The 26,945-nt window shown below is 44.0% G+C and overlaps 1 protein-coding gene across 12 annotated transcripts in view; it reads left to right on the forward strand.

Moving 5' to 3' along the window:
• Positions 1 to 26,945, forward strand: part of LOC114876386 (MAP7 domain-containing protein 1-like) — a 129,970-nt gene that overhangs the window by 22,335 nt on the left and 80,690 nt on the right. For 3 of the 12 annotated variants that reach the window (XM_029187806.2, XM_046286267.1, XM_046286270.1), the window contains exon 1: positions 22,498 to 23,988. The exons of 7 other annotated variants lie outside the window; for them this stretch is intronic. In XM_029187806.2, coding sequence (XP_029043639.1) covers positions 23,787 to 23,988 — 202 coding nt within the window. In that variant the 5' untranslated portion in view covers positions 22,498 to 23,786. Of the gene's footprint in view, positions 1 to 8,388; positions 8,423 to 22,497; positions 23,989 to 26,945 lie in introns of those variants that run through there. 2 more of the 12 variants (XM_029187818.2, XM_029187820.2) reach the window with 1 other exon arrangement.

The raw sequence follows: 26,945 nt of genomic DNA on the forward strand, positions 1-26,945 counted from the left end.
TTTACGGAGGCAATCGTGGCTCTGGACACGCCAAGAGGTTCGAGTACAATAAAAATAAGGCTCGTCGCCTTCGTAACCCGCGCAATCGATAACCGAGGGAATGGAAAGTAATGGTACACGGGTAGGACAGGCTAGATGCAATATATAAAAGGACTCGAAAAGGACGCTGGTGCGTTCACCTCGGGCTCATGCCTGTCCCAAGCCAGTCAGTCTGGCGTCCACGTGCTTTTATGGTGTTTCGTGTCTCGCTGCCCTTATGCTGCGCCTCTCTGCTCTCTATCCAGGCTTCTACGCGTCTCTAGTTTTTATTCTTTACCTTTCTTTCGTCTGCCGTTGGATATTTACGTTCGCGGGGCCACGCTATTTGCAGGGCTCTCGATATCCTCGATGTCTGTCGCGCGCAACACTCACAGCACTTAGGTCTCGAAAGGAAAACGCCGTGACCGATAGCAAACAAAAGCAGAATGAAACCTTTCGCCTTCGAAAAGCCGTTCCTTGGATAACGTTTTTAGTTTCTTTCGTGAATCGTCTATAAATCGTAATCCCACCCAGTCGCTCCCTAAAGGTGGACGATTAAATTTCGATAGCTGATCGAAGCTGAAGAGGATGGTTCTTTTCGGATATTTCTGTTGCGAGGTCGAAGGTCCCAAGAGAAATTGATCATCGTTCCATCGTTCGAAGCCTCAAGGGTGTACTTGGAAACCCTAACGGTCAGCCATTAAATCCAGGATTTCGTGGAGTTAATGTCCACTGGTACAGTGGACTAAATTGTTTACTCTTTGGGGATTTGACCCGCATCTCGTTTTTCTTCATTGAAATCGATGGAACATTACGAAGATACATAGTCGTTGAGAATTGTTAAGGGATATACAGCACGATCGAAACGATTCGCGGCAGCTAACTGAAAGCTAAGGAAGAAAATCGATCGTCCCTGTCGCTCTGCCAGGCCACCAAGATCTTATTGACGTCACAAAGATGGCGATATGCATGACGTTGAAGGCCCGACCAAGGATAATAAGAGTTCTCGTCAAGGTCCTCGTGGTAGCCGCATGGTCGGGCCAGCAACCCTTCTGACAACACCATCTTCTGGTTTTCCATCCAAACTCCGTCGAAACGGAGAAAAGCAAGCAACCACTCAACGAACCGCGTCTGTCGTCTATCGACCACAGGCGCCATTTGCCGGCGCCGTGCTCCGTCGCGACGCCAAGTTCACTGCGCTCCCCCTTTCGACCGAACCGCCACCGGACTCTCTCTCTGTGTTTCCACGCACGAATCGTGACAACGCTAACCACGTCTGGTTTCATTTTCGAAAAATAAAAAAAAATTAAATAATCCACGTTTTCATTTTGAGCCAAGGCTCAAAGACGAACTCGCACAGGCCAGATCATTCCGTTGGTTAAGTGATCGCTGCGCCATGTGGTGTTGTAAGAGGCTCGATGGTTCCGATTGGCCTGTCACCACCATCGTTCGAGGTAACGCTTCCTTTTTGCACGTCGCTAATTTGGACGCCTCTTTCCGCTCGGCAAACTGCATCGTCCACACCGAAGCACACGCTGGCTTTTCATCGACGCTTTTTTTTTTCTCGGCTTGCACGCTCCGGTCTCGTGTAACCTCGTCGAACTTTTACTCAGGATCATTGAACGATCCGCTGCTGGTCAGCTAATCTGCCAGTTTTTGGTGTCTATTCGAATTCTGGGTGAATCACGCTTGAAACATGGCGCATTTTTATTGCAACGACAGCTTCCGACGTACGAATGCTTTGCCTTTCGAGTTTTCCAGAGTTAGATAAGAAGCAACGGGTGGTTAAATGTTTTCAAAAAATGTCACGTACCGAGGTAGCGAAGATAATGGATCGAAATTTTTCGCAAAACAACGCGATACGTGATAAGCATCCAACACGTACACATTTGTGGTCTACTATCGTTCCGTTTGGTCAAAGTCGTGAATCTAGGATAAGATCGACACAACAGCGGCTCGACTGTAAGGCGGTGGGCTATTTTAAATGCTCTGTTCGAGCTCTAGGATGTAGATAGGAGCCAGATAAATCCGCGAATAGAACTCCGAGTGGAACTCGAAGAACGCGAATTACCGACGTCCTATCGATCCGTGGAAGAGCTACGGCAGGAGGAACGTTCACAGAATGGAAAAAGACAAAGGCCATTCCCTAGCTAAAAAGTTAATGCGACTCGGTGTTCGATCTTGCGGCGAAAGAAGCCCTACGGGCAACGACAGGGAACGTTTAGCTAATCGCATTGATCGTCCGAATTGCTTATTCGATTTAATTCCACTTGTGATGCAACGAACACGGTGTATCTCCATCCTCCTACTCTTGATCATTTTTCAAATTTTTCAAATTCCAATTTTCGTTCTATGTTTCAACGCGTTTCACCAGTATATAGGCAATTCTAGTGCACTCTAGCATTGAAAAAGTTACGAGTTAAAAGGTTTAACTTGCTTTTGTTTAAACGTGACGCATAACGCTAAAATAGATTTCGCGTCTCTATACAGATGGTAATCGCAGCTCTGAACCGAAGCTCATCATTCATGAATTCCTTCCAGTACAAAGCTGGCTTTACAATCATTTCAGCAAGGTCGTACAGAATCGTAAAGTTTATTTTCACTCCATTCTGAGGACGAATCGAAATGTAAATGCTTTTTGAATAATTTCCCGTCGTCGACACGAGATCTCACTTATTTCGAATTGACAAGTAAATCCTTTCCATCGGTTCGATCTGATTCAGATCAGTTGCCCTTCGGTTTGTTTCTCTTCTCCGTTCGTCGCCATCCAGTCATTGATATTCAAATATTCTCTCGTAATGCATATTTCAACGAGCCAGTGTAGGTACTGGTGTCACGCGACGCGCTTTACAACGCTTTACAACCAGCCTCTCGTTACCCTGTTTTTTTTTTCTTTCTTCCCCTTTTCCTGGGAAACGTTCGAACCTCTTGGAACTAACTGAGCTGGAATCGTTTTAAAACACCGGATGCCGTAAAACAAACCATCGCCGGATTTAAACTTACCGGCACATCTGGGACACTTTTGGTGGTGTGTTGTCTGATGACGCGTCGGAAAGAAAAGCAGCGGATGACTGTTGCATCAGGCTGACTATGTCTGCACATTCACTCTTAGCTTAAGGTTGATTCATACTGCGGGCTCGTGCTTTCGATAAAACAGGCACGTCACGTTTATTCAAATTACTCAATTATTAGCCAACCCGTATCTAACGATAAGATTGAAAATCTTGAAAAAGGGATTAAAGCATTTAGACTTTCTGTCACTTTTGTACAGGCCAAACGGTAAGAGTTATCGAAAAAATTCTTGCGCCATTGTGTTTAGTGGGTGAAAATCTCAATGAATGGCCGAATTCTTTTTTGCCACTTCAAAATAAGTCGATGAAAAGTTTTAGTTTAGTTCCAAGGGTTTGCTTTAGAGCGAATGTCGCTCTACATTTACCTAGTTGATTTGCTACTTTGTTGTACCGTTCGAAACACGATGTGGAAGTCTAGATAAAGTTGAGTGGGTGTTGCGGGTAGAAAGGGTAGACAAGTAGGTTTCCATATTAAATAAATTCTAATTTGAAACGCCTGGTCATGGGAAGTTGCAAACAAAGGGACGATGTCCGATCGATCAGTCGCATTGCAAATTTGAAGTGACTCACGCTACTGTACGCTCACAATAATGTGACGCGTGTCATTGAGACATTAAATTGACACACTTCTGGGTATCCAGTGGTCAATTACATCGGACGTGGCCGGTTGCATCAAGCGTAATTGGATGAAGACGTACCTTGAAGTCGGTGTAGTCTCGAGACGCTCGTGTTTCTTGCACTGCCTTCGCACGAGTTCAACTCGTAAAGTTCTTCGAAGCATTCTCATTGATCACATTTAACTAGCAACGATCGTAAAAGCTATCCTAGAAATCGTTGGACAAAAATGATTTTTTTTATCTCTCTAAGAAATTTCAATTTTTTACTTTCCCGTTCCCATTTCTCGTACGTGGCAATTTTATCGAACGAAAATTGCATAGTCCCGCGTCGAATTCCCAAACGTACCTGAGGAAAGGAACATCGGAAATTGATGCAAAGGTACGAAGGCCTTCATTGATTCTTTGCTGACACACTCGATGCAGTGCCAGCGTGAATCCTCGTGGCAAAAAATAAGCCGCGGTAAAAATAACGACTTCCGTTACGAGCCGGTAAAAGTATTTGGCACGGCAGTGACGTCATGTCCGCCGTCTGAAGACGTTGATGCCGTTTTTTTCTCGCCTACCACTCGATTATTTTTAACCAACTAACGATGGCGCCACTCGTCGACTGATATCCTTCGATCAGAATTGATCGCGTTTCACGCCTGCTAAGGATCGTCCGATCATCAAGTTGTCAGAATAAAAACGTCACTTTATGAATAAATACCGAACTCTCAGGTACTTTCGAAGTACCTAGGAGGATTTCATTCACGAATCGTGACCTGTTCGAGCTACTGTTCTACCGTGCTCTGGCTCTGATCTATGCTGAAATCTTTATCACGTACCAGATATCGTTGCCCACGTGTTTCTTTGAAAACGGACTATGCAAGGTTTCTATACAGATATTCCCTGGCGTCCGCCCACAATACGTTCACTGTTCCGTTCATTGTATACGTCGCGTACATTCTACGATTTCAATATTTAAGTAGGGAGTCGACATGGGACACCGTAAGGTGTTGTCGCATGTTCGATACATGTTATGTCGACAGGTCATTGTCGATGTCTTAACCCTTTTAACATATCAACTGTCATGGACAGTGCTTACCGGTGCTATGAATGTTAAAAGGAAGAAATATGAACGCATCGAACATTTTGCAGAAACTTTATTTTTATCCTTCGTAACAGTTGCATAAAATTTGCGTCTCTTTGCGCGACAAACACAATTCCAAAATATCTCTAAATGTTACACTGTTCCGTATCATCGAAATAGCACGCATCCATTGAATTCTCTTGAACCGTTCTTTTCGGCAGGAACGCTTTTAGCTTTGTTTACGTGGAAGGAAAGAGGAAAAGGTTTCGAAATTGTAGCTGACAGAAAATGGAGCAGAATGTGTTCGCGAGACGATATCTAGCACGAACGATGCCTGGTATATAAATCGATCGAACGAGTTCACAAGCGCCACGATGTCTGCCGCGATGTATCGTACTCGTTCACGGACACGTAATAACAATTATATCGTCGTGACAACGCGAGAGAGATCGAGGTCGCTGGTAGACCAAGTACTCGAAGAGTCGATTGTCACAATGTTCCCTCGATTCGAGTTCTCGTGTAATAGTTTTGCTAGCAAACATTTTGCGAAACTGTATTCTTTCTAGTTAACAGTGACCCCTGTCGCGGTTGTATAACGAGCCAGTGAAACGCTAGGAACGGCTAGAAAGTTGTATGGTTTATCCGTCTTCACGCGTTCCCATGGATAAGTCTTACGCACGTTGGCCAGAGGAAAGGTCCTGTCGCAAGCCTGACTACGCGGTTAACGGAGAAGTCTCGACCGGTTTGTAATTAGACCGCTAATGAGTAAGGTTGCCACCCTAGCATTTTGATCGCTTCCTTCCTCTAGCGCAATCTGTCGCAATCTGTCCCCCGAACCGCCACTATGATGTAAGAGACCCGACTGTCCTGTTCGAACAACCGTGGAAATACGGAGCAACGCTAGATAATAGCGTTACCTGAGATGTAACAGGGAAAGAAAATTGATGTATCGTACTTAATTTGACTTAACTTAGCATAACCAAGCGTTAACTCGTGTTCGATGATGCTTCTTTAAACGACGGCAGCGGGTAGAGATCTATGGTTAAATTATGCAAAACGCAGGAATCTTCGACACGAAACTACCGAATGCACTCAGCGTGCTGTCCGATTTGTATAATCGGCATCACAGGCGAAGAGATTATGGTTAATTAGCTGACCCCTGGAACGAGGGGTTATTGCAGCCCGCATTGCAGTCACGTTTCTGGGTAATAATCATTAGGAAAGCAGATGAGGCCCTGTAAACAGCGTATCCGAACAAATAGCATTAATCTCGCATCCTTTTTAACCGAATGATAAAACAAGCAGGCTTTTAATTTTTCACGCCTTTTAACCAGCCATGTACGATGCAGTCTTCGTTAATGTTCTGCCTAATTAAAATAGCGATCGTGCTGGATCGTGTACGCCGGTGTTTCTCATATAGGTATTCGTAGCAGAAAGGGGAGATGTTTTAATCGCGCGCGTAAATCTTCACGCTAAGACAAGAATCGCGACAATAAGCAAACGTTTGCTCCATGGTCCGCGAATATTTTCGAAAGTGAAGCAAGAAAAAGGTCAGTTCGTGTCTAGATCGTTTCGTCTCGTTGGTGGTCGGTTATTGAGGACCTTTTATAATCGTTAATTACCACCGTTGCACTTGTACTTCATACCCTTTCTCTCTTTGTCCGTCTTTCTTCTCGTCCGCGCATTTGCATCCATTGTGAGGCGATTGCGGGACAGTGGCTCGTAATTGGACCCACTAACTCCACGGAGACATTAGAATTCGCATGGTTCTCCGCGATGTCTATGTCGATGTTAGGTAACAGCCACGGAGAAACTGTTTTTCGATAGCCACTTTGCGTATTTATCTGATCGAAAGGTTTCTCTTGATGGCTCTTTGCCTCGCGAAATGACTTCCCTTTTTTTTTATCTCGTCTTAATGTACTCTCTTCGATGGTAACTTTCAATTATGTACACTTCCTTATTGCTCTTTTTTTCTTTAATTCACGATCCTTTCTGTTTATATGGTACTTTAATGGCGATAATGTGGTCACTTTAAGTATAAGGATGATAATTGGAGACTGGTACGATGTTGCATTTCAGCTTCACTTTTACTTCTTTTTGGTGATAATTGCGTATGTTAAACCATTACTGGTCTACGTTTATGTGCTTTCGTAGATTGGTAGAGGAACGTCAGCGACTAAATCCACAACCGGGTCGCTCTGTGGACGTAATAGCAGAGTTAACAGATTTAATCATAGAACAGTAAATGGAGCGACGCGGCGTGTTAGGAATTCCATTCTCTCTTCACTCTCCAGCATCGTTTAGAATTCAAAAGCATCGCGATTAAGATTTTCGCGACTCTGTTGCTTTATCACCGGGCAAAAATAGACTTTTCGAAACTAATTTTTCACCTTAACAATCGTACAAGAATACATTATTTAAAAATGGTCCACGAGCAATCGTTTGGTCGTTGTTCCTTGGGAGGTAAACAAAAGCATGGTGAATCGAGGTGTCTCGTTAGACCAGGGAAGAAATAGGATAAACGAAGGCAGGGAACGTGAATCCCGCAGAGCATGTGGTGTTTCTAATTATACATACGGGTGGCTCGACTTTCTTGATTCCACCCGACAACCGTGGCTCTAAAAACGTCTTTCAGACAGAGTGGTAGGCGTGACTGCGCGCCACGGTGTTTGAATAATTCCCCATGTTCACGTGCCTTCCGCCAACATCCGTGACGCTGCAGTCGGCTAGTGAATTACGCCTCTAAACTAACGACTCGTGAACTTCTACAGTTCTGTACTTTTCTCGACTATCGGTACGGTAGAACACTGACGTATCTATTATCGTTAGGTACGCGGCACTACTCGTTATCCAAGGGGTACCGTTTTGCTTCAGAACTTCTAATGAGAGATCAGGTTTAAATAAGGCGCTACTTTTGAATCGCGCGCGTTTTACAGTGTTTTAAGTGAATTATATTTGCCACAGAAGATATAATAAAATGTCATTTTGGTATGTTTCAAGTCTCGAATAGACAGGGTCATTTTTGACTCGGACCAAAACTTGTATTTCACAAACATTAAAATCACTTTTTCAAATATATTTCCAAAGGTCGGAACCCGAGATGCAGTCTCGGTTTCTCGTAAAGCTAATTGTACTTTAACGATCAGTTAGAGCTCCGCCTTCTAAACGTAGCGGTTTTTTCTCGGCCGGTTTACGATTGACACGTATCCGCAAACGATTTAATTAAATTTCCCCTCCGGGGGAGGATTCGGTCGGCCGATTTGCCAGGGTATTATCAGCAAACACGGGATGCGACGCGTGCACCTCCTTTTTCGTCACGATTCGACGATTCCGTTACGATTGGCGAACGTTAGAAAGAAATGCTAGGCAGGAGATCGTTTCTTGTTTGATGTAAAACACACGCGATAGCGTTCTCCTTCCTAGGTTTTTTCCCAATCTTTGTCGTTGTTCAAGCATTCACTGACCAATAACACCGAGTAAGAAACAGAATCTATTTTAAGTTTTTTCGTATAAATTTTAATTTCATGTTTCTTTTCTTTCTGTTACAGGTGAGTCACTTCATTATGAAACTTACAAGATATCTGTATAGCACGATCGGCGATTGAAAAATTGGTGTAACGGTGAAAATATGTTCGTCCAGAAGTCAGGTAACCGTCGTAAATTATAATTGCACGTTTCCCCTTGGGCGTTGAGCAAACATCTTAATCGAAACGCTATGCGTGCACGCGCGGAAAAAGTAAAAGGGACTGGTATTTATGATCACGCTTTCACCGCGGGATTTCGATGCTTAAGAGACGCGTCTGGCTATGGATGCGAACGGTGAAAATAGCCACGAGACCGTTTGACATTTATGCGTTTCGTCCTAATAAGCGTAATGCAATAAATATCTCACCGCTGGAGATGGATTGTTAAACGCCTGGTCATGATCTACCAGACAGGTGCGCCTCACCTGTGGTAATTATCACCAGAGCGATCTGTAGAAAAAAACAACGATTGTTCCTCGAGACGATATCGCGACGTCATTTCTATTTCTCGTTTATGGATACCATTTGGCAGTAACGACCAGGGGTAGAAATAGATTTGGCTTCGATTCGAGGCATCTCTTCAAATTCGTCGCGTTCTTCCTATTTTGCTAACGTTAGAAAATATGTGGAAAGTGGCACGAGTTTCTGTGTTAATTAATGGAAATGATGAATTACTATAAACTTTTCCTTTTAGTTCACTGTTTGATTAGAATTTCTAGCAGGACGGGTTTACATTTTTTCTTTCTGATACAAGTTAATCATTATTGTGATTAAAGTTTGCTTTGGAGCGCAATAACTAAGGTACCTTTACCTTATTCTAATGCACAATATAATTTTGTTTCTGTGAACGTAATATTGATTAATGACACTGCACCGTGATGTATCTTTCAAATGGTATGATTACAAGGAAACAGGATGCACCGATACTCTTTCGATTCATTGTAGGCGTTCGAAGACGCTCGAGAAACAAGACAGAGGCCCATTATTTATTGTCTTAATATCGAGCAATTAAGGTCGTACCATTATTCCGTGGAACAATATTCCGCGGATCGTTCATCGAAACGGACGCTTTCGCGCGATTCACGTCGGTGGTATTTTTTCTTTTTTTTTTTTCTTTAGAAAACGCGCGAAACGTATTTCGTCGTTGCACGGATTTTATACGCGAGCTAGAAAAAGCGACTTTCTCTCGGTGGGTAGCGATCATTAGGAACAAAAATCCTGTTCTTCTCTTTTCGTGTCATTAATAACAAAACGCAGCGTCCGAACGTCTGATCGGTGTTGTACGGAACCAGACATTGCCTATTTCGCGGTTAATTATCACTGTGCCGTGGTGAAATAGTCTGGTTAATACGATTGGAAGTGGCCAATTAACCTTAATTATATCCGTTAATTGCCAAGTTACTCCACGCGGCGCAATTATCTGGTATTTGTAGACGATTAAGACTGGACTTTGTTTCTTGAGACGACGCGACAGAAAAATACACGATGAATCCTTTGATGGAGATCAAAGGTCAATTGTTCGATCTACCGTGTAATAAATTTCGTTCAAGTTTCGAAGATGACTTTTTCTTTCTTTCTTTTCTTGTCGCGTAAGCATGACAAAAGATCGCGGAAAGTTTCTCCTCGCGGGGTTACACGCCTCTCGCGGATTCAAGCTTGTAAATCACGGTCGAGATCGTAATCGATCGACGGCGGGAGGTGCTTCTGAACGGAACAAATTGACCCACTTTAACGATCGCTCCGTTTCAACGATACCCATCAACAGGGAAATCGCGAGACCGGCAGGATTCCGTTTTATTGAGACATCGTTCCTGTTTCCGTTCAGCTCGTTTCCTTGACGTCCAGGATCACCGGGGTCAAGGAAAAGCGAGAGAGATTCCGGTGGAAACGAACCGTTTCCCGATTAATGGATACAGTTCCAGCGAATCGGAAGGCGTGTTTTGTGTACAGAGAATACAACGTGACACATCGTATGCTTTATGAGACTTTCCAGTTGCATGCCGGATAAATAGAGAGACGGAGTGAATTTTTCAAATCTGCGGTAACAGTACCGAGTATGAAAGTAGTCGAGCAATCTAACACTTTGACTACCGTATGTACGTTTCGTGGAATCCATGTTTTTTTTTTTTTTTTTGTGAATTTACATCTCTTTCATTCTTCTAATTTACTGTTATTTTTCACGGTCCTTTTCGCTGCCACGCTTATCTCATCGTTTAATTGAAGAACAAAGATAATCTGTCAGTGTCCAACCGACTCACGGCTGATCCGATAAAACATTACTACATTGCGGTAACTTTCGAAAGCGTCTAATTAGTTACACTTTCAACGAGCATCGTATCTAGGGCGATGCAGTAATGGGTGCTTGCACAGGGTACGCTGAATTTAGGAGGGTGTAACATTACCGTCGATATACTAAATAAAATAAAATAGAATGCAAACAAACGGAATACTACTGTAATAAAAGCTGTATCAAGGGGGATAAGTTTGTTAAACAATCAAATTTATTCATCGAATACTCAACCCAATTTTCCGAGTATCTACCAAACTTCTAACTTGTCTGACTCATGCACGGATGCATCCACTCGCATCCAGCCCAGTTTACAGCACTCTAGCGTACCATATTTCGTTTCTGATTATCTTCCCGGTAAACATTCGAGCTCTGACTATTGCACGATGCTTGTTAACCATTTCCTGGTGCAGATGCAACTTGCCACGTCCCCGTTAAACGTGCCGCGGTCTTCGAGTTAACGAATAGTCTCCTTCCTTCTGTAATCGTTGAATCCTAGCCGAGGCACGTTGCTCTTTGCGGTTGACAAACGATGCCAACGGCACGAATGTGCCGTACAGACAGAAATTAAGAAATCCTTTTGGAAATTTTCCTATTCCTCAGAAGAGTACCTTTCTTGCCTCTATGCCATCTGAAACGACTTCCTTCCTGCTTTGTACGGGTAGGTTGAATGGTATTCCCTTTTTACAAGGGAGATCCCGACCTCGAGCTTGCTCGCGAGGAACAAACGGACGTTCATCACGATCCTAGAGGCAGGACGGTCGATCGTTCAGCACGAACGAGCATTGTTCTCGACCTTGCGTCCTTTTACATTGTTTTTTATCGATGTCTGCGTGAACGATATCCCACAGGTGGATCCAGGACCTGTTTCGTCCAGCCTAAGGTTCACGATCGATATCACGGGCTGGCTTTTATCTGACCTTAAATCCAACCGCCCCTTGTTCGAACCTTTCTATCTGATCATCATCGGATCAAACCTAGTCGCTTTCTATTCGATGCGATCGTTCGAAAGGTGAAAGTCCCGTGTATTCTATATATGTATAAAATTAGCAGTCCATCTTTTTCTCTCTTTCTTTCGCGAACAATGGCAAAAGCAGCGTAGAAACTCGACGTTATTCTAACGACAATAGAGAACGCGTCGAAGATACCCATCGTTCGGTGTCAATAAAGTTGAATATTATCTATCTTTATGCTTCCTCGTAGTCGTAACAACAATGGCTCTGTTTCGCGTCGTTAGGCGTGTGTTTCGCGGGTTACTGGGACAATTTTCTTGTTGCTCGTAAAATCCCGCACGATCGGGACTTCCGTCGCGATTAAGCCGGCCGCGCGTCTCATTCCTTCAATTGTAAAAATTACTCGCTTCGTGGCTCGTTTGCGCAACAAATTCGCTTCAACGGCATTCAGTTTTGTCCGTTCGCCGCGGCCAGCTTCTCCTTTCGTGTTCTTGATGAAAACCGGACAACGGGTTTTTGTACGCTCGTTCTGCCCGCTGGTATTCTTACGGGGTCGGATTGCCCGCATCGGAGGTTTTCTTTCGTCTTTTACGAGAGATTGACCTCGGTCGAGGAGCTCGTTTTTAAAGCGCCTTAAACCCGCTTGCCGAATGTAGGACACCGGTCTAAGAAATTTGCTTTTCTTCGTAGAAAATCTGCACCAAAGTGCGCGACAAAGTGCAGGTTTATTTTCGTATTAGTCCTTTGTACAGAAACGTTAGTTAATGGAACAATTTTCTTGTTTAGCGTTTAAATAGCCCTCTTTGGATTCGTTAATTGGGTAATTTTTCAACATGGAACGAGTCATTTCCCTTTTACACGTGGACGAAGCGAAAAACTCTAATGCGGTGCGTTTTCTTTCTAATGTAAGTTTAATGGTATCATTAAAGGACAAGTCTTTTAACACGTCGACTACCCATGGTGATCACTGGTGACTGACGCCTCGAACATATACATTGCCGTTTTCAATTACCAACGCAATTTAAATGACATTCATCGTTTTCTTAATTACTCAACTAAATTAAATCGCTGTCGATAGTCATAGCCCCTATCACAATAAATCTTTTAACCTAGTTCGAATCTTTCAACCAGTCTCGAAGAATTCTTGGAACGAATGTTCACAATGAGCTTTTCGTCCACTTAAATAAACGCTGTCATATCTGACCCACATAATAGATCCACGCGAATCTTATCTTAAAAATATCTTTCTTAACCATCTGTAAGAAACAGAGAACGGGAAGAAAATCGAGGCTCGAATAAGCTTGCGTTCCATGGTCGTGGCTGCCGCAGTCGAAGCTGCAATCTAGCCAGAGTCACGCGGTGGCCGATAAATTTCGGAGCTCGACTACTTTCTCCCGAAGGACACGTTCTCGCGTTGCAAAGATAAATACAGGGGGACGGTAAGTTGGTTCGAGTGCGGAAGGAATAGAATCGGTGACGTCGAGGCGGTCGTATCGACCCTTCTGCTCGGGCGCCGGCTGGCGTCACCCTGGCAACCCTCGCCCGTTTCCTTTTGCATAGGAAAGCCAACCCGCCAGATACGGCGCCATACGTGGTAGCCACGTTACGAGGATCTCATTTTTACCTTGGCTTCTCTTCATTAGCGCTAGGACCATCGGTGACACGCTCGAGAACTCTCGGCCCCGCGACTTCCGCCAGGCTTATCGCCGCGGTGAGAACCGCGAACCACACCTCCAACACTTCATAGTACGTTGCCTTTTACATCTTTCTGACCGAGAGAAATTCTCCGAGATTCTTCTGTTGATGCGATATACCGGGACGCTCTTCGTCCCGGTCGAAGACAGAAAAGTAATTCAGAAAATTAACAGATGAATGCTTTAAACGCGATCTTTTTGATTTATACACTGTACATATTACATTCTACACTGAGCGATCGTTGCCCGAGTAAGAGGAGAAGAATGCGTAATTCGAACCTGTCGGTGATTAATATCCCGAGTAACTCGACGAAGGACAACGGAGTGCAAACCAACTGTGATTTGCTATTCACAGATGTTTTCATAGCATCGACTATTCATATATAGCGATGATTATTCGTTCGTTCTCGTGCTTCTTCATCGTGACAAACGAGCCAGTGAAGTGGCTCGAATAATTCCAATTTGCCGTTGATGGATACCGATCGCTCGATGATCTCTCTAATCGGCATACGACTTGACGAACGATCTGCAATAATCAACCGTATCGTTCTGACGCTTATTTATCATCGAGATGTTGGTTTGCGGAAAACATCGATTCTCGCTCGAGGCACCTATCTGATACACTTCTATCGAACCAGATATATTATTCACGATATTACGTTTTGATCTACGGTCAACGTCCAAACCGATCGGTTCGATACATATTGTCTACTTTTCTTTATAAACGTTATTGGAAATGGTTTTCGACGACGTTTTCTATTCTACCGTAAAAAGGTGATTTTTTTTTCCCAGGTTCACTATAATAGATTAAGGCACGTGTTTATTTTCACCAACCACGGACGACAAAAGTGGGTCGTTGTTTCCTTTTCTTTCGACATTTGCGGTTCGACGTGAATCGAGGATGTAATTTAGAACGATGCTCCTAATTGCTTCCGATTAGGCTGCCTGGGCGACTGAAAAGCCCAACCCAGGTAGAAAGACGGGAATTAGCATGCTGGGACGTCAAAGTGGAAGGTGAAACACAGGTGCAGCAGGAAGCCGATAAAGTGACACACACCTGTGCTTATACAAATCAAGTAATTCAAGTTCGCGTGGGACCTAATTATCTGTCAATTTCTCATTTATTCAGAGTCCACTCCGTGCTGTACTGCTAATTAATTAATTATAATCTAACTTTGTCTCAACGTTTCATAAAGACACTTTCGTTGCCTCGACATTTGTTATTTATCTATTCGGTAAAATTTCTATAAAAATTACTTTAGATCAAGATAATGAGAAAGTTTTGTGATTTCACTTTGAAATCCAGCTATTTTAAAAACGTTTCACGCACACTCGTTCCTATATAATTTCAATAGAGTGTTCCAACTACGATTGCTTTACAATTGCTTTACGGGACATATTTCAGAACAATTCGAGAAATACGTCTTTGGAAAAGAGAACGGTGTCTCGGAGGACAGCTTATAGATATATCGACAATAAAGTGTAGGATGCCGGAAAACAAGAGTAGTTCTTGGAACAAAGTGATATTAAAGATTCATTGCGAGACTCTATACTTACTGTTAACGTGACGGCAGAGAGGAAATAACTAGAGTAGCATTATCATAAATTTTCCACTAGCAATTTCCCGTTTCGTAGGCATTGATGCGTGACTGATTCTATTAAAAGTAACGCGCTCCTCCTCGTCTTGCGATCGTGACATTCGTGCAGAGGCGTCGCAACGTCCATGACACCTTTTCTCAACGTTCTTGATACCTTGAATTCAATTCGTTAACCCTCGCGACAATTTCAATTAAATTCGATTAAACGTTATTATGTAAGTCTTTTGAACACCGTGTTTTAGTCGAAGCACCTTTGTGGACCTTTAATAAATCTGGGTAACGAGAGATCCAGCATTCGCTGTTCAGCAATTAAACTTGATTTTGAAATAGACGGACAGAGGATAAAATTAACACGAATGAAACTGGTCTGTGCTGAAAGGTACAGGCGAAACACGCATCCTTCCAACGATAAGGCACGGTGTGCTTTGACCCGGAGAAGTGGTTGATGGGAAGCCCCCCACGTGTAAGACCTGAACTGGAATGCAGCTCGAGTAGCTGCGTTCGTAGCCGCTTGTCAACCTTAATCCGTTTACCAGCGTCCAATTTCCTGCGTACTTACAATTGTTAGAGAAATTATGTTTCCAGTAGCGACGTTCCTGCTGAAGATTTCGAATAAATCGCTACGCGCTGAGATTACAGTCATAAAACGTAATTGAGAAGTCTAGGAAGAGACCGATCATCTACCAGTGAAAGCTGCGCTCTACTAAATCAGCTCTAATCATAGACATGAAACTATTAAAATAGAGTTGAATAGAATTGTTAAATTTGAAGGTGTCAAAAGTTGGAAGCTTCGTTTGCTATCGAAATTTAAACAGAGGAACACAACTTTCAAGAAGCGATACTACAACGTCGCTTGAAGAATCGAAAGAGAAGTCGGGACGACACATGGTGCTAATTAAGCAGCGACAATGCCGTAAAGAGACGTATGGGTACAGAGAGGAAAGCAGCGGAATCGCGTGCCGTCACGTGCCGAAATGCAAACACGCGAGGCGAGAGTGTTCGTTTTCGTTCACTCGAGACATCTCGTCTCGAGATCTTGTTCGTTTTCGAGGAACTCCGGACCGCATTTGGCTCTACGGGCCTTGGTTTGCTGCGGCAACCTGTGCTGCTTTCTCCGCACCTTCTTCCTATTCAAATTATTCATGTTACCATGGCCAATTGACACGAATGATTACCTTCTTACGAACATCTCTTCTCAGAAAAGTAGTACGTTTGATTGCGAGAAAAATAGTGCAAGAAGCGATCGTTTCATTCTACATATTTCAATTGAAAACCTTCAACGTTGATCACGTACAGCCTCGAATCGCAATGGTGCTGATTAGGATTCAAGTGTGTCAGGCGTGGGTTAAACTCTTATTGCACCAAAAATTGAATCTTTATTTTTCGTCGCAGTAATTATCGCGGTAGATTTTTCAAAATATTTCAAGCCACCCGAGCGGTAAATGACTGATATTAGCGCAAAGGTTTGAAGACAGCTGGTGCATGAAATGGGCCAGTCTGAATACGTCTTAACGAGTCCTTAACGAGTGTTAGAGAGTCGAGGGGTTGAAGAAAAGGGGGATATTTGCAGCGGGTAACAATGCAGCAATTTTATGCTGTGAGTAGAGAAGTTGGTAGCTCGCACCTAATTTAAAGAAGAACAATTAGGGAAAGCTTTCTCACGTACTATTAATATTTCTGCTGTATTTGGAGAAATCGTTGTCGGCGGGTGTGACGCGACTCGGTCAGGTTGAAAACCTTTGCATCTCGCTAGTTTATCATCGTCGTTCAGAAGCTAGGTATTATAGAAGAAGCCTTTCATAAAACAATCCTCCGGTGAACGTTATTCTCGCGATGTAGGGAATAGAAGGAGAAAGAGCGTTGTTCGCTTGGCGAAGCGCGTAATCCGCATCCTTCCTTCGGATCGATCTTCCGCCGGTACAGAGGAAGCGGAGGACCAAGCCGAAGCGTTTCATCGTTTTCCTTTACTGCCTCCGCTGTCCGTAGGCGTTAAACGCGAGCCAAAGGAAGGAGGATGCTGTCGATCGATCGAACCTATCATCTGGGTCAGCCCCGCGTCGTTTCCCCGCGTGCCATGTCCCTTTTTATTATCCTTCCGTTGGCTACCGAGAAAACCTTTCTCTAAAGAGCGCCTCCACGCTTCTTCGAGCCGCGCTAATGAACTCGCCGGAGATACGGTGCGCGATTAATCAACGAACTCTTCAGGAATTTGCTCGATCGTCTTGTAATTAGCAACAATTTACGGTATTCTAGAATAGATGCGCGAAACTGTTTCCACTCGGTAGCCTGAATCTAATCAGACTTACGTTCTTCGTTACGAGGCGTCTTGTAATATTTTGTACGAACTTATGGAAATTCGAGCGTTACCGTTTAAATTTTCGACATTTTTTGCACAGCTGTGCACGAACGTAGGAAAATTCATGACCACCGCATCGGGACAATCTGTGCGTCGTAATTACCTCTCGGGAAACTGTTATCTAACCGAGACTTGTAGTTCGGTGAAAGCTTTAAAAGGGGTAGCCAACGTTGGTCACGCCTGTATCCCACTTGGAATGTTTGCGGTTCGCGATATTTAGCGAATTATTTCGTTCAGCTCGTACGTATCCGGGACAAGATAACTTTGAGAGGAGTACGGCGTGTTACTTTCTTATCTCGAAGAAATGAAAAGCGCTGCAATCGCTAGTAGAACATTGTAACTTGGGAATTCTCCTGCATTCAACTTTTATCACGCGTATGAGAAATAACTCTTTTACGGGTGAAAAATGGCCAGGTTAAGAGGTTAAAGAACATTTTCAGAATGTTCAGCGACACGAACGCGAACGGGGACGATATTTCTTCATTAAAGAATCTTGTGCCGGATCGATAGCGATGCGTCAGAATGTTTGATCAAGAGACACGAAGTTGGATGGCGACTTTCCGGTGATCAAAGCGAAATACGGGGACGAACGAGTCAGCTGCCAGAACCAGGGGCAATTTAATCAGGAAGATGGAACTAACGAGACGGCCACCTTTCTTCGATCCTTTAATCCCTTCTCGAAGAAAGGCGGAGGGAAAAGCTGCTCTCTCTCAAGAATTAAAAAAGGATCCTCTTTCACGATAACGTACGCGAGAACATCGGCATCGTGATTAAGTTGGACCAGCGTCGGCGAAATGAACTCGATCGGTGCCATTTAGTCCTTGGCGTATGTATTAAAATTTGAAAAGCTTTGCTACGAGAACATCGTGCTTCTGGAAAACAAACGATATTTCTTTCTGCAACGATAATCGCTGTCGTTGCTGCGAAATCTGCCGATCGTGTCTCGCTGATTCAACTTTCGACGAGCAACGAGATACACGAAGCGAAGCGGACGAGATGCGATACGAACGGATTAATTCGCTGAGATTAAAGACACAGGGGAACGATTGTACGCTCGGTACGTCATTGTACCACCCTCTTTGGATTTCTAAGAAGGAAACGCTCCGTTGTTGAACAACGTTTTTATTGAAACGAGAAACTGTAACGGAACCGCTTGCAAGTACGTCGCGATTAGAGCAGGAAGAAGAGATTACACTGTGCGCGTAAAATATCGATTACCTGCTCGATAATGTAACGAACATAACGTTTCGTTTAACGCTCCGACGGGTACACGTTTCATGGGTTTTATGACTCGTGTGTTTCTATCTGCGGTTTTATGTATACATACTTGAAAGCAGAAGAGAATTGTACGGGAAGAATTAACGAAAGAGATTTTATTAATGTTGATTCGAATGAACATTTAATAATCCATGAATGGTACAATACTCGTGTAACAGAATTTCGTAGAAATCATTGAAGAATCTTCGACTTCTATTGGAAGACGAGGTCAATCGGGTTTGGCAAACGAACCAGCAACGCTTCTGTTTGCAAACGAAATCCCCCCCAGCATCCTCGTTATTATCGCTTCTGTACTTGGTCCAAGATTGATCCAAGACTCATCTGAATTCCTCGAGCTTACATTCGTTGCGCTAACCTTCGCGAATCGTAGAAAGTAGAACGATTGGCTAGCAGGGGGGCATCGATTCTACTTCGTTTCGGACATCGAAAGCTTCATCCGCAGAGGGAGGAATCGTGAGCAGAAAGCGAAGCTACAAGTTTCGCATGGAACATCCCTCTATCCTTCGATTCTTCTATCGGCGACGTTGCGTCGCATACATCCGACAACTTCTACTTCCTCTTATCTTACGATCAGCTAGCTCCAGGAGTTTCGACGCGGAAGGTGGTGGTCGTTTTTCCTTGGTCCTGACTGTTGCTCCACTTTCGCCGACCACGGTCGGTCATTTAATTTGCAGAGAGGCAAGAAATCTGTTCCCGGAAGCTCGTCAAAGGAGGAGGAGGAGACTAAGAAAAAAAAAAAAAGAGGAAGAGACGAAGAAGCTGACGGTGTGTCTTCGCAGTCGGTCAGGTGGCTTCGAGCCCTCCTCGCTCGAGATATTTATTACGCCGCGCCGGAACGAAGTTATTGCCTGTCGAAGCCACGATTCCGAGGAACTATCATGGAAATTATTCGCGTTCCTTTAGCGCCTTCTAGGAATCCGTCTCGGCGTCGACCCAATTCCCATAGACGCACGTTTCGCCTTAGGTTCGCGCGTTCCCGGGGTTCGGTCGAGAATTTGCAAATCGGTCGATCGATGGTAACCGGCTCGAAAAACGCGTCAACGTTTGAATCGACTCTTCCCGGTAATCCCGCTTAATCCCGCGGGTACACTATTGGTAAACGGTTGCGAGTCGTGCCAATTCGGTCGGTTCTTACGATCATCCGAGGATAAATGGACCGTTGTTGATCGAAGTGGGTCGACGACGCGGGACCATTCGATATTTTCACGTTCGTTCGCTTTCTCGCAGCTGGATTACGTTGGAAAACTCCATTGGATCGTGATTAGCGACGGAAATCGTGCGGTTAGTGGAACGTATCGCTGTGGTCCACGCTGATAAAGAATCTAATCGCGAACTCAGCCTCTTCTTTTCCTCCTGTTGGCGAGCTGTAACGCCGCGAAATTGGCTCTCGTTCCATCGAAAGAAAAACGCCAACTTATTTATCCTACGAAGAATCGCATCGCTGATTGCGTATCACCGAGTCGTTGAAAAACATCTCGACCGCTTTCACCGGTGTACCATCTGTTCGCTGTACGAAAGAAACGCGAGAGCGTACTTCAGACGTTTGTCTTGTTTTAATTATTCAATCTTAAGTAGCGGCTTGGCTACTTGAAAACGTACGGACAGGATTGTACGCGCGTTTGTCAAGGAATACAAACGAAATGCGAGGTCAAATTGATTCGAATCAATGTTCGTTTCCTAGGAGAAAGAGATGTTTTGTTATTTGAATAAGATCGCCGACCAGCGACGCGGAAGGGGACATTTTTATTCGTCCGCAGCTTTTTAACGAGCTACAGCTGGACGATGCACGACCGAGCGAAAAGAGAGTCGCTTTTTGTGCTCGCCAAGCGGATATATTTTTGCGCGAGAGATGGGCGCTCGTAAAAAAGATGGTAACTAATCCGAACGGTACACGGCGCTACTTTTGGCTCGCCCGGTATCCGGATTGTCGTCACGTCCCGACGTCCCTTTTCTGGCTAATCGCGTATCGAGCATTACAATGCCGTGATATCGTACACGGCACCGCGAAGTAACGGGTATCCGTATGGCACGCGGATTCAACGATGATTTAATCCTTCGCTACGCGACTTTTCTATGCAGCTGCTGGCTACTTCGATTCACCACCACGCGTTGTGCAATCAATTGCCTGATCGTGATTCTAATTACGATACGTGCGTTTCCGATTTGCCAATCAATGAAAATACCGATTACGAGATCCAAAGTGATCGAACTACGATGTTGAAAACACTGACAAATGAAATATTTCACTCTCGTTTTGCTTCTTATTCGTCGCTAATACAGATCCAAGCGTCGATCAACTATGGAGCCGAAGTGACAGAGTACCGTAAGCAAGTACGAAGAAGATCTCTGTGTCAATCAATGTCCGTCCTTGGTTCTTAAGCGGAGGCAAACACCGTCAACCTCGTCTGGTTCGATCGCGCCACGTACAAGGCGGCCTCTATCAGTCCAGACCGGTCGACTCCTGGACTTGGCATATTAGTCTCCGTAAAGGGGCATCGATCGCCATTTCAGCGACTTCGTACACGAGGCACGCACGCGGAAGATCAAGCCGCAAGAAGCGTCCGAACACCGCCAACCGAGTAACAGTATACGATGCAACTTCGATCTCGCGATGCACCATGGTGGTTTTCTTGTTTCCCAACTTCCATTGGATCCATGGCGTTTCAAATCTTCCATCCCCTGGTACGTTCCGAGCTGGTATCGTTCGAAAGTCGAGGAATTTCGTTCAGTTGCGTAACGAAAGTTTCATAACTAGGTATCGATGAGACTTAATGAGATTTCCAGTGTTTGACGATGCTCGAAACTGGTAGAAGCATTCGAGGATCACCTTCAACGCGAAGATAATTGCTTTAACACCGAACCGATTTGTGTAATATCCAACCGACCAGACTGAACTGGGACTGTTCTTCGATCCAGATACTCGAATAACGGATCGATCATTCGATGTTACGGTTATCTTTTATGGGGTTGAAAATCTTCCACTTCGTACACGTGTTTTTTTAAATTATTGCTCTTTCGGTCGTAAGATTTTCCGAGAAACGTTCTAACGATCGTCGCGTTACACGGGGATAGCTTTGGTGCAACTTCATGAAACATTCCGCGGTTGTAAAAGCGAACTTCTAGCAAATTGCTTATCGTAGCTGGCCGTTCTATCAGGTCAGGATGTTCTTGTTTCATAGTCGACCATCCTTACCACCTCTTACGTTCTTTCACTTGTTTATGATATTCGTATTATGTTTAGCTAGAATATCGGAAAATAACTTGGCAAACAGTGAAACCACGGAAATGAAATTTTCTGATATTATTGTTTATTTCTTTACGGAGTCAAGGAGATTGCATAGATATCGTTAAAGATATCCGTTGCGCCTACAGTATAAATATGTACTTGCTTTATTGTATTTCAACGTACACTAATGGTCATAAGTTCGAAACCACTTCCTTTATGATTGTGATACATTAAACGGTAGTAATTATCCTTCAACCGTATACATAGCTATAAATAATTGCCTTTGTTTCGTGTATAGAACTACGTTTTAATAGCATTTTTTATGGTACTGTTAAATTCTTCAACCATGTACTCGATCTAGATTGAGTATAAATAATTCCAGTTTTAACATCGATACAAGGTAATTGTATATTGAAGCCGATGCGGTAAATTGAGCGTGTCAGTACTAAATAAATAAAAAGGCGCGTAATAAAAATATTGGAACAATGCAGTGTTAGCAAACAAGGGTCGATCGCAGTCTGTTCCACTAAGAGCGCCCTTTTCTCCTTGTCGGTTTTTCGATCGGCATCAAGAGGGTGCGGGTGAATTCGGGAAATTATGACTCGACTCGGGCGGGGGTGAATGTCAATCGAAGCTCGTTGGATTTAGCAAAGATCCCTTCTCCTCGGGTATCCGTGCTCGAAACAAATGAAAAATCGGAGCGTATACGTCGAACGGAGTCGTGTCTCCATGTGTTCGGCAATTTCCGACACCCCTCGGTGGGTCTCGCGAGCGCGCTGTACCGCCGCGTCATTCAGTCGAACGCTGACCGCCACGCGCGAAGGATCGCGTTGCGCTCCGTACCAACGCGTCACCACGAGTCATTCCCGGTTGTCAACCAGCTGTTCGGTTTGACAGCCAATCGCGTCTCGCGTTTCTTTGCTCTGTCGACGCAGTTGATCGATCTCGTTTCGTCGATCGATTCTTTCTCGCGATTGTTGCCACGATTGTCGTCGACGTCGAAGCTCGATCGATTCGCGTAGTGGGTGACTGGCGACCTCCCCTTCCGGGGCACGTGCTTGTCAAAGTCGAACTCCGTACGCTTCCCGAAAGTGCAGTGCCGTTTAATTATTCGTCAAAGATCGAACGATAGAGAGATCGGTGAATAGGAAAACAAACGGTCTGTTGGCAAACAGGAGGAGACTGCACGCGATCAGGTCGTGCGTTCGATTTGGCAAGTGTGTCGAGTTCCCAGCTACTTCGGGACTTCTGTTAACGAAGCAAACCCGTCTTTAAACTAATTCAACGAGGCCACTCGTCCGCGCGGTCAATTCGTGTTAGCCCGCGTGGACGATACGCCGCGTTCCTCTCGCCTCCTCGCTCCATAGAGTTGACTGACCGAGTGACTCACGAGATCGCCAGAGTACTCGTCTCCGTCTCCTCTCGTCTCGACGATCGAAGATACGCGACGCGCGTACAATGCGCTCCTTCTGTCGTCGCTCAACAACCGAAACATTCAGATAAGAGAAGGCCGAGTCTACGCATCAGAATCGCTAACCAGACGAACGCGAACGTTCCGCGATTAACGATCGACAAAAGCGTTTGCGGTAATTAGAAGCAGATTAATTGGACCGCGAAGCAGCGCGCGCGCCGAACGCGATGAAAGAGAAGAGGAACACAGCGGGACGGTCGATCGAATAAGCACGCCGCTCGTGCTTTACCTCGCTTCGTAGATTCTTCCTCTTGCCACGAATTCCGCCTCGTTCCAGAGTAAATATTTACGAGGCGAATCGTCGATGAACTTCGAAAGCAGAACGTCTTACCTGTACGTCTACTATCCAGGAGTACTGGCGCGTTAAAGCGGATTTTATCTCGCTTCGCAAATCCAACACGAACCAGGAAGAATTTGAAAACGACTCAACTACACATTTGGATTTACCAGTCAGTTTGAAGCTCGAAAGAGATTGAGAGATTATAAAAATCAAAGGACGAAGAGGGTGGTAACCGCTCGATCAGTTGCTCGAGAGAGGAATATCCGACGGTCAGCGTGTCGGGAATCGGGTCGGATGATGCGCGGTCGCGCGACAACGCGATTTTTGGCAATCGTAGTGGTAGAATGTTGACAGCCCGTTCTGGGCCTCTTGGGCTCGGTGTACCGCGAACCCTGGGGCCCGCGGAAGGGAGCGATCACCTGTTCCTCTTGCCAGAGCGGGCACTGATCATGGACAGCACTCACCTGCGACAGGACCTGGCCGGTCTCGACTTCAACTTGCACTTGAATCTGCTCCACACCGCGCCTCGCGGCAACGTCTGGCTATGTGAGTTACTACTCTTTTACACTAGGTCACTGTCGTTCGCAATGATGGGACCGCTTTTTGCCGCCGGTCAGACGTGAGGAATTCCACTTGGAATTTCAACTGTCGCGTCGTTACGATCTGGATGTAGTCTTACCTATCCTATTTCGTGGAATTATTTGTGCGAGAAAGAGGAATGTCTGGAGAGATGAACAAAGGTGGTTAACCCTTTTGTTAAGAAAGATCACTGTAGTGGTTGCTTCGATAAAGATTGAAAATTAATAACAAAATTCGACAAAATCCTTCTTATTGCGTTCTATTTATGATCACGCTATATTGATCCTATAAATTATTATAATGCGCAGGAATTAAGACTCGGTTAGTTATTCAATGTGTTAAGCAGCGGACGTATTATACAATATTTCTCTTATCCTTGATGTTTAATTCCCATTCGTGTGATTCATCCAGTTGGATTCAACTTAAACAATGAACCATACAGTATTAAACAGACGGGCGTTAAAATAAAACGTACAAGATGCGTCAGAATGCGCTCATTCGTATTATACAATCCTCTTTCACGCGAAAAGCACACTAGAGTTCGTTAAAACAAACCAAGTTTTGCGTTTTAGTTGTGACAAGTGTTCCTCGACCAACTCAAAACATTAGTCTTTCCTGTTTTAGTGCATTGTCTGAATCGTGTCAAGACCAAATATACTTCCGAGTAGAAACACACCGCCATTCAAATATTTTCGTTCATTTTCATATAATCACGTTCGCGCGATAATTTTGTCTTCATTGGCTAAGGTTTTCTTGGAACGACACGTTCAACTGAAAAATACAAAATTCTTTCTTTCACTTACAAGTTCTCTTATTGTATTATTTTCGAGTCGCCCTAATAGCGAAATTGAGCGTGTCACCTAAATAGGTACCTACTCGAAACGAGGTAAGTTTTAGCAAACTCCTATCAAAGACATATCACTCAACAAAGGTGAAAGAAATGTTACACATTCCTTAAGCCTTAAGCTAATCATTTTCTCGCGTGCCAAACTCAAGTTCCACCAGACGATCCCCTAAACTACTTTCAGCGTTATAAATTACCCTGCGAACGTTCTTATAAGACCAGTCAAATATTCTAGTAGTCGTTAGACATTATCGTTTGTATTCATCGTCGACTTCGCCTACTTAATATGGCTTTCGTTACAACATTTGTTCCCGATGTTACCGTTCGTGCTTATCAAGATTGATAATTACCTACTGTCACCCAAAATATTCTCGCCAATCCTTTTACCAACTTGACAGTCCTTCATGGTGTCATTTCCCCGGCACTTTCTTCGTACTCCTCTGACTGTACAGTTAGGTCACTTATCGTACTAGGGCAATCTGACCGTTTTTAATAGCTCCCGTCATGGCCCGGGTTAATATTCCAACGGTGTTGATCTAGAAACCTACAATCTTGTTTAATGGGACGCCACGCGGCAATCTCTCTTCGCCGTTCCAAATCTCCGATGTGTTTTCTTTTGCACAAAACAAAGTTGTAATTTAAGGAGGAAATCTTAATCGACGAACGCAAATTTCTATGAAAGTTATTCGAATATTATTTCCATATCGAAAGTTATTCCTCTTAAATAACACCTCGGAACGGTTGTAACGTTTCTAATCTCGGAACAGCAGCCTTTTCGCAACACTCTTTTTGCTAATTATCGTCGGAGCGCTTCTGTTCGCTCCTGTTCGACGTATCGACAGGCAGAATCGACAAGAAAGCAAACATTAATGTAAAACTCCATGGCACGTTGCTGTGTCCAGTTATGTATCGCGTTTCACGCGTCATGGCAGCATAGAATTTTCCATCTTGCTTTTTCCGCGATAAACAGCTACCGCTTTCGAATAATAATAATTTCTCTTCATTTTTTATTTATACCGTCAAAAGGCTCGATAGAAATATTGTACAAAGGTAGAACGTCGGGAATTCGCGTAAAACCTCGGACGTTGCGAAAGTAATCAGCGCGAGGTCGTTCGTAAACTTTTCTTGGTACCGTGAAAATTCGATTGCAAGAAACGCGAGAAATGCCGTTCGATTCCAATGGAATTAATTGCAATATTTTGAAACTGTTGAATGCAATCGACGGATAACGCGGTGTTAACCTGTAAGCTGGCGTGATTACAGATAATGCGGGCGAGGCGTGCAACGTTCGTTTCGTTTACGTAACGCGAGAAAGGTGGAAACGAACCCGCGGTCTTTTCATTTTTCGCGAATGAATCGTTCAGCTGTGACTCGTTCCAAAGAACAGAGGACTCTGGAACGTTATAATTATAGAGGAGGAAAAGTTGAGAATTAAATTGAAAAGGTTCGGTTGAAAATGAACAAGTTTGCGAGGAAAATTGGGGCCTCCAACTTTTGTAACACCACGCACGTGTTCTTAGAATGTTTCAAATAAAGTATCGTACGGTATTTAATCTTTTATGTTAATTTCAAACACTTTGACATAAAAGTTATACCGAGATTTTCTCACTCTTTCAACATATTTCTGAAACTGAAAAGATGCAAGATTCTTAGGTCAGCAATCACGAATGTATTCGTCAACACTTTGGTTACTGGTGCCACGAATTCGTGATTTTTATATTTAAATTTATGTTTTATTATCCTTCGTGTTATTTTCCGTGTCTAAAATTGTGATTGATATATAAATTGTTTAAAAGATGATAAGATAAAAAATACGCGACATTGGCCGTGAAAATGTCATTATAAGCGCATTCTTTCGAATTACCGAGAACCTGTTCCCTAATTATTTCAGGAACTTGTTGCGATCGTTGCAATAAATTGCAGTATAGCTGTCGAGTAAAATAATTACACGTGCCTGGTCGTAAAGTTTTATCGTCGTTCCTGGCAAAGGAACAAAAGTTAAAATGTCTCTTCTTTATCGTTTTGAGTGAAACCAAGCGGCATGACTGTTCACGGTGTCAGAGTATGTTATCTTTGCTGG

Source organism: Osmia bicornis, chromosome 1 (assembly GCF_907164935.1).
Source record: "Osmia bicornis bicornis chromosome 1, iOsmBic2.1, whole genome shotgun sequence".
In the NCBI taxonomy this organism is placed as follows: domain Eukaryota; kingdom Metazoa; phylum Arthropoda; class Insecta; order Hymenoptera; family Megachilidae; genus Osmia; species Osmia bicornis.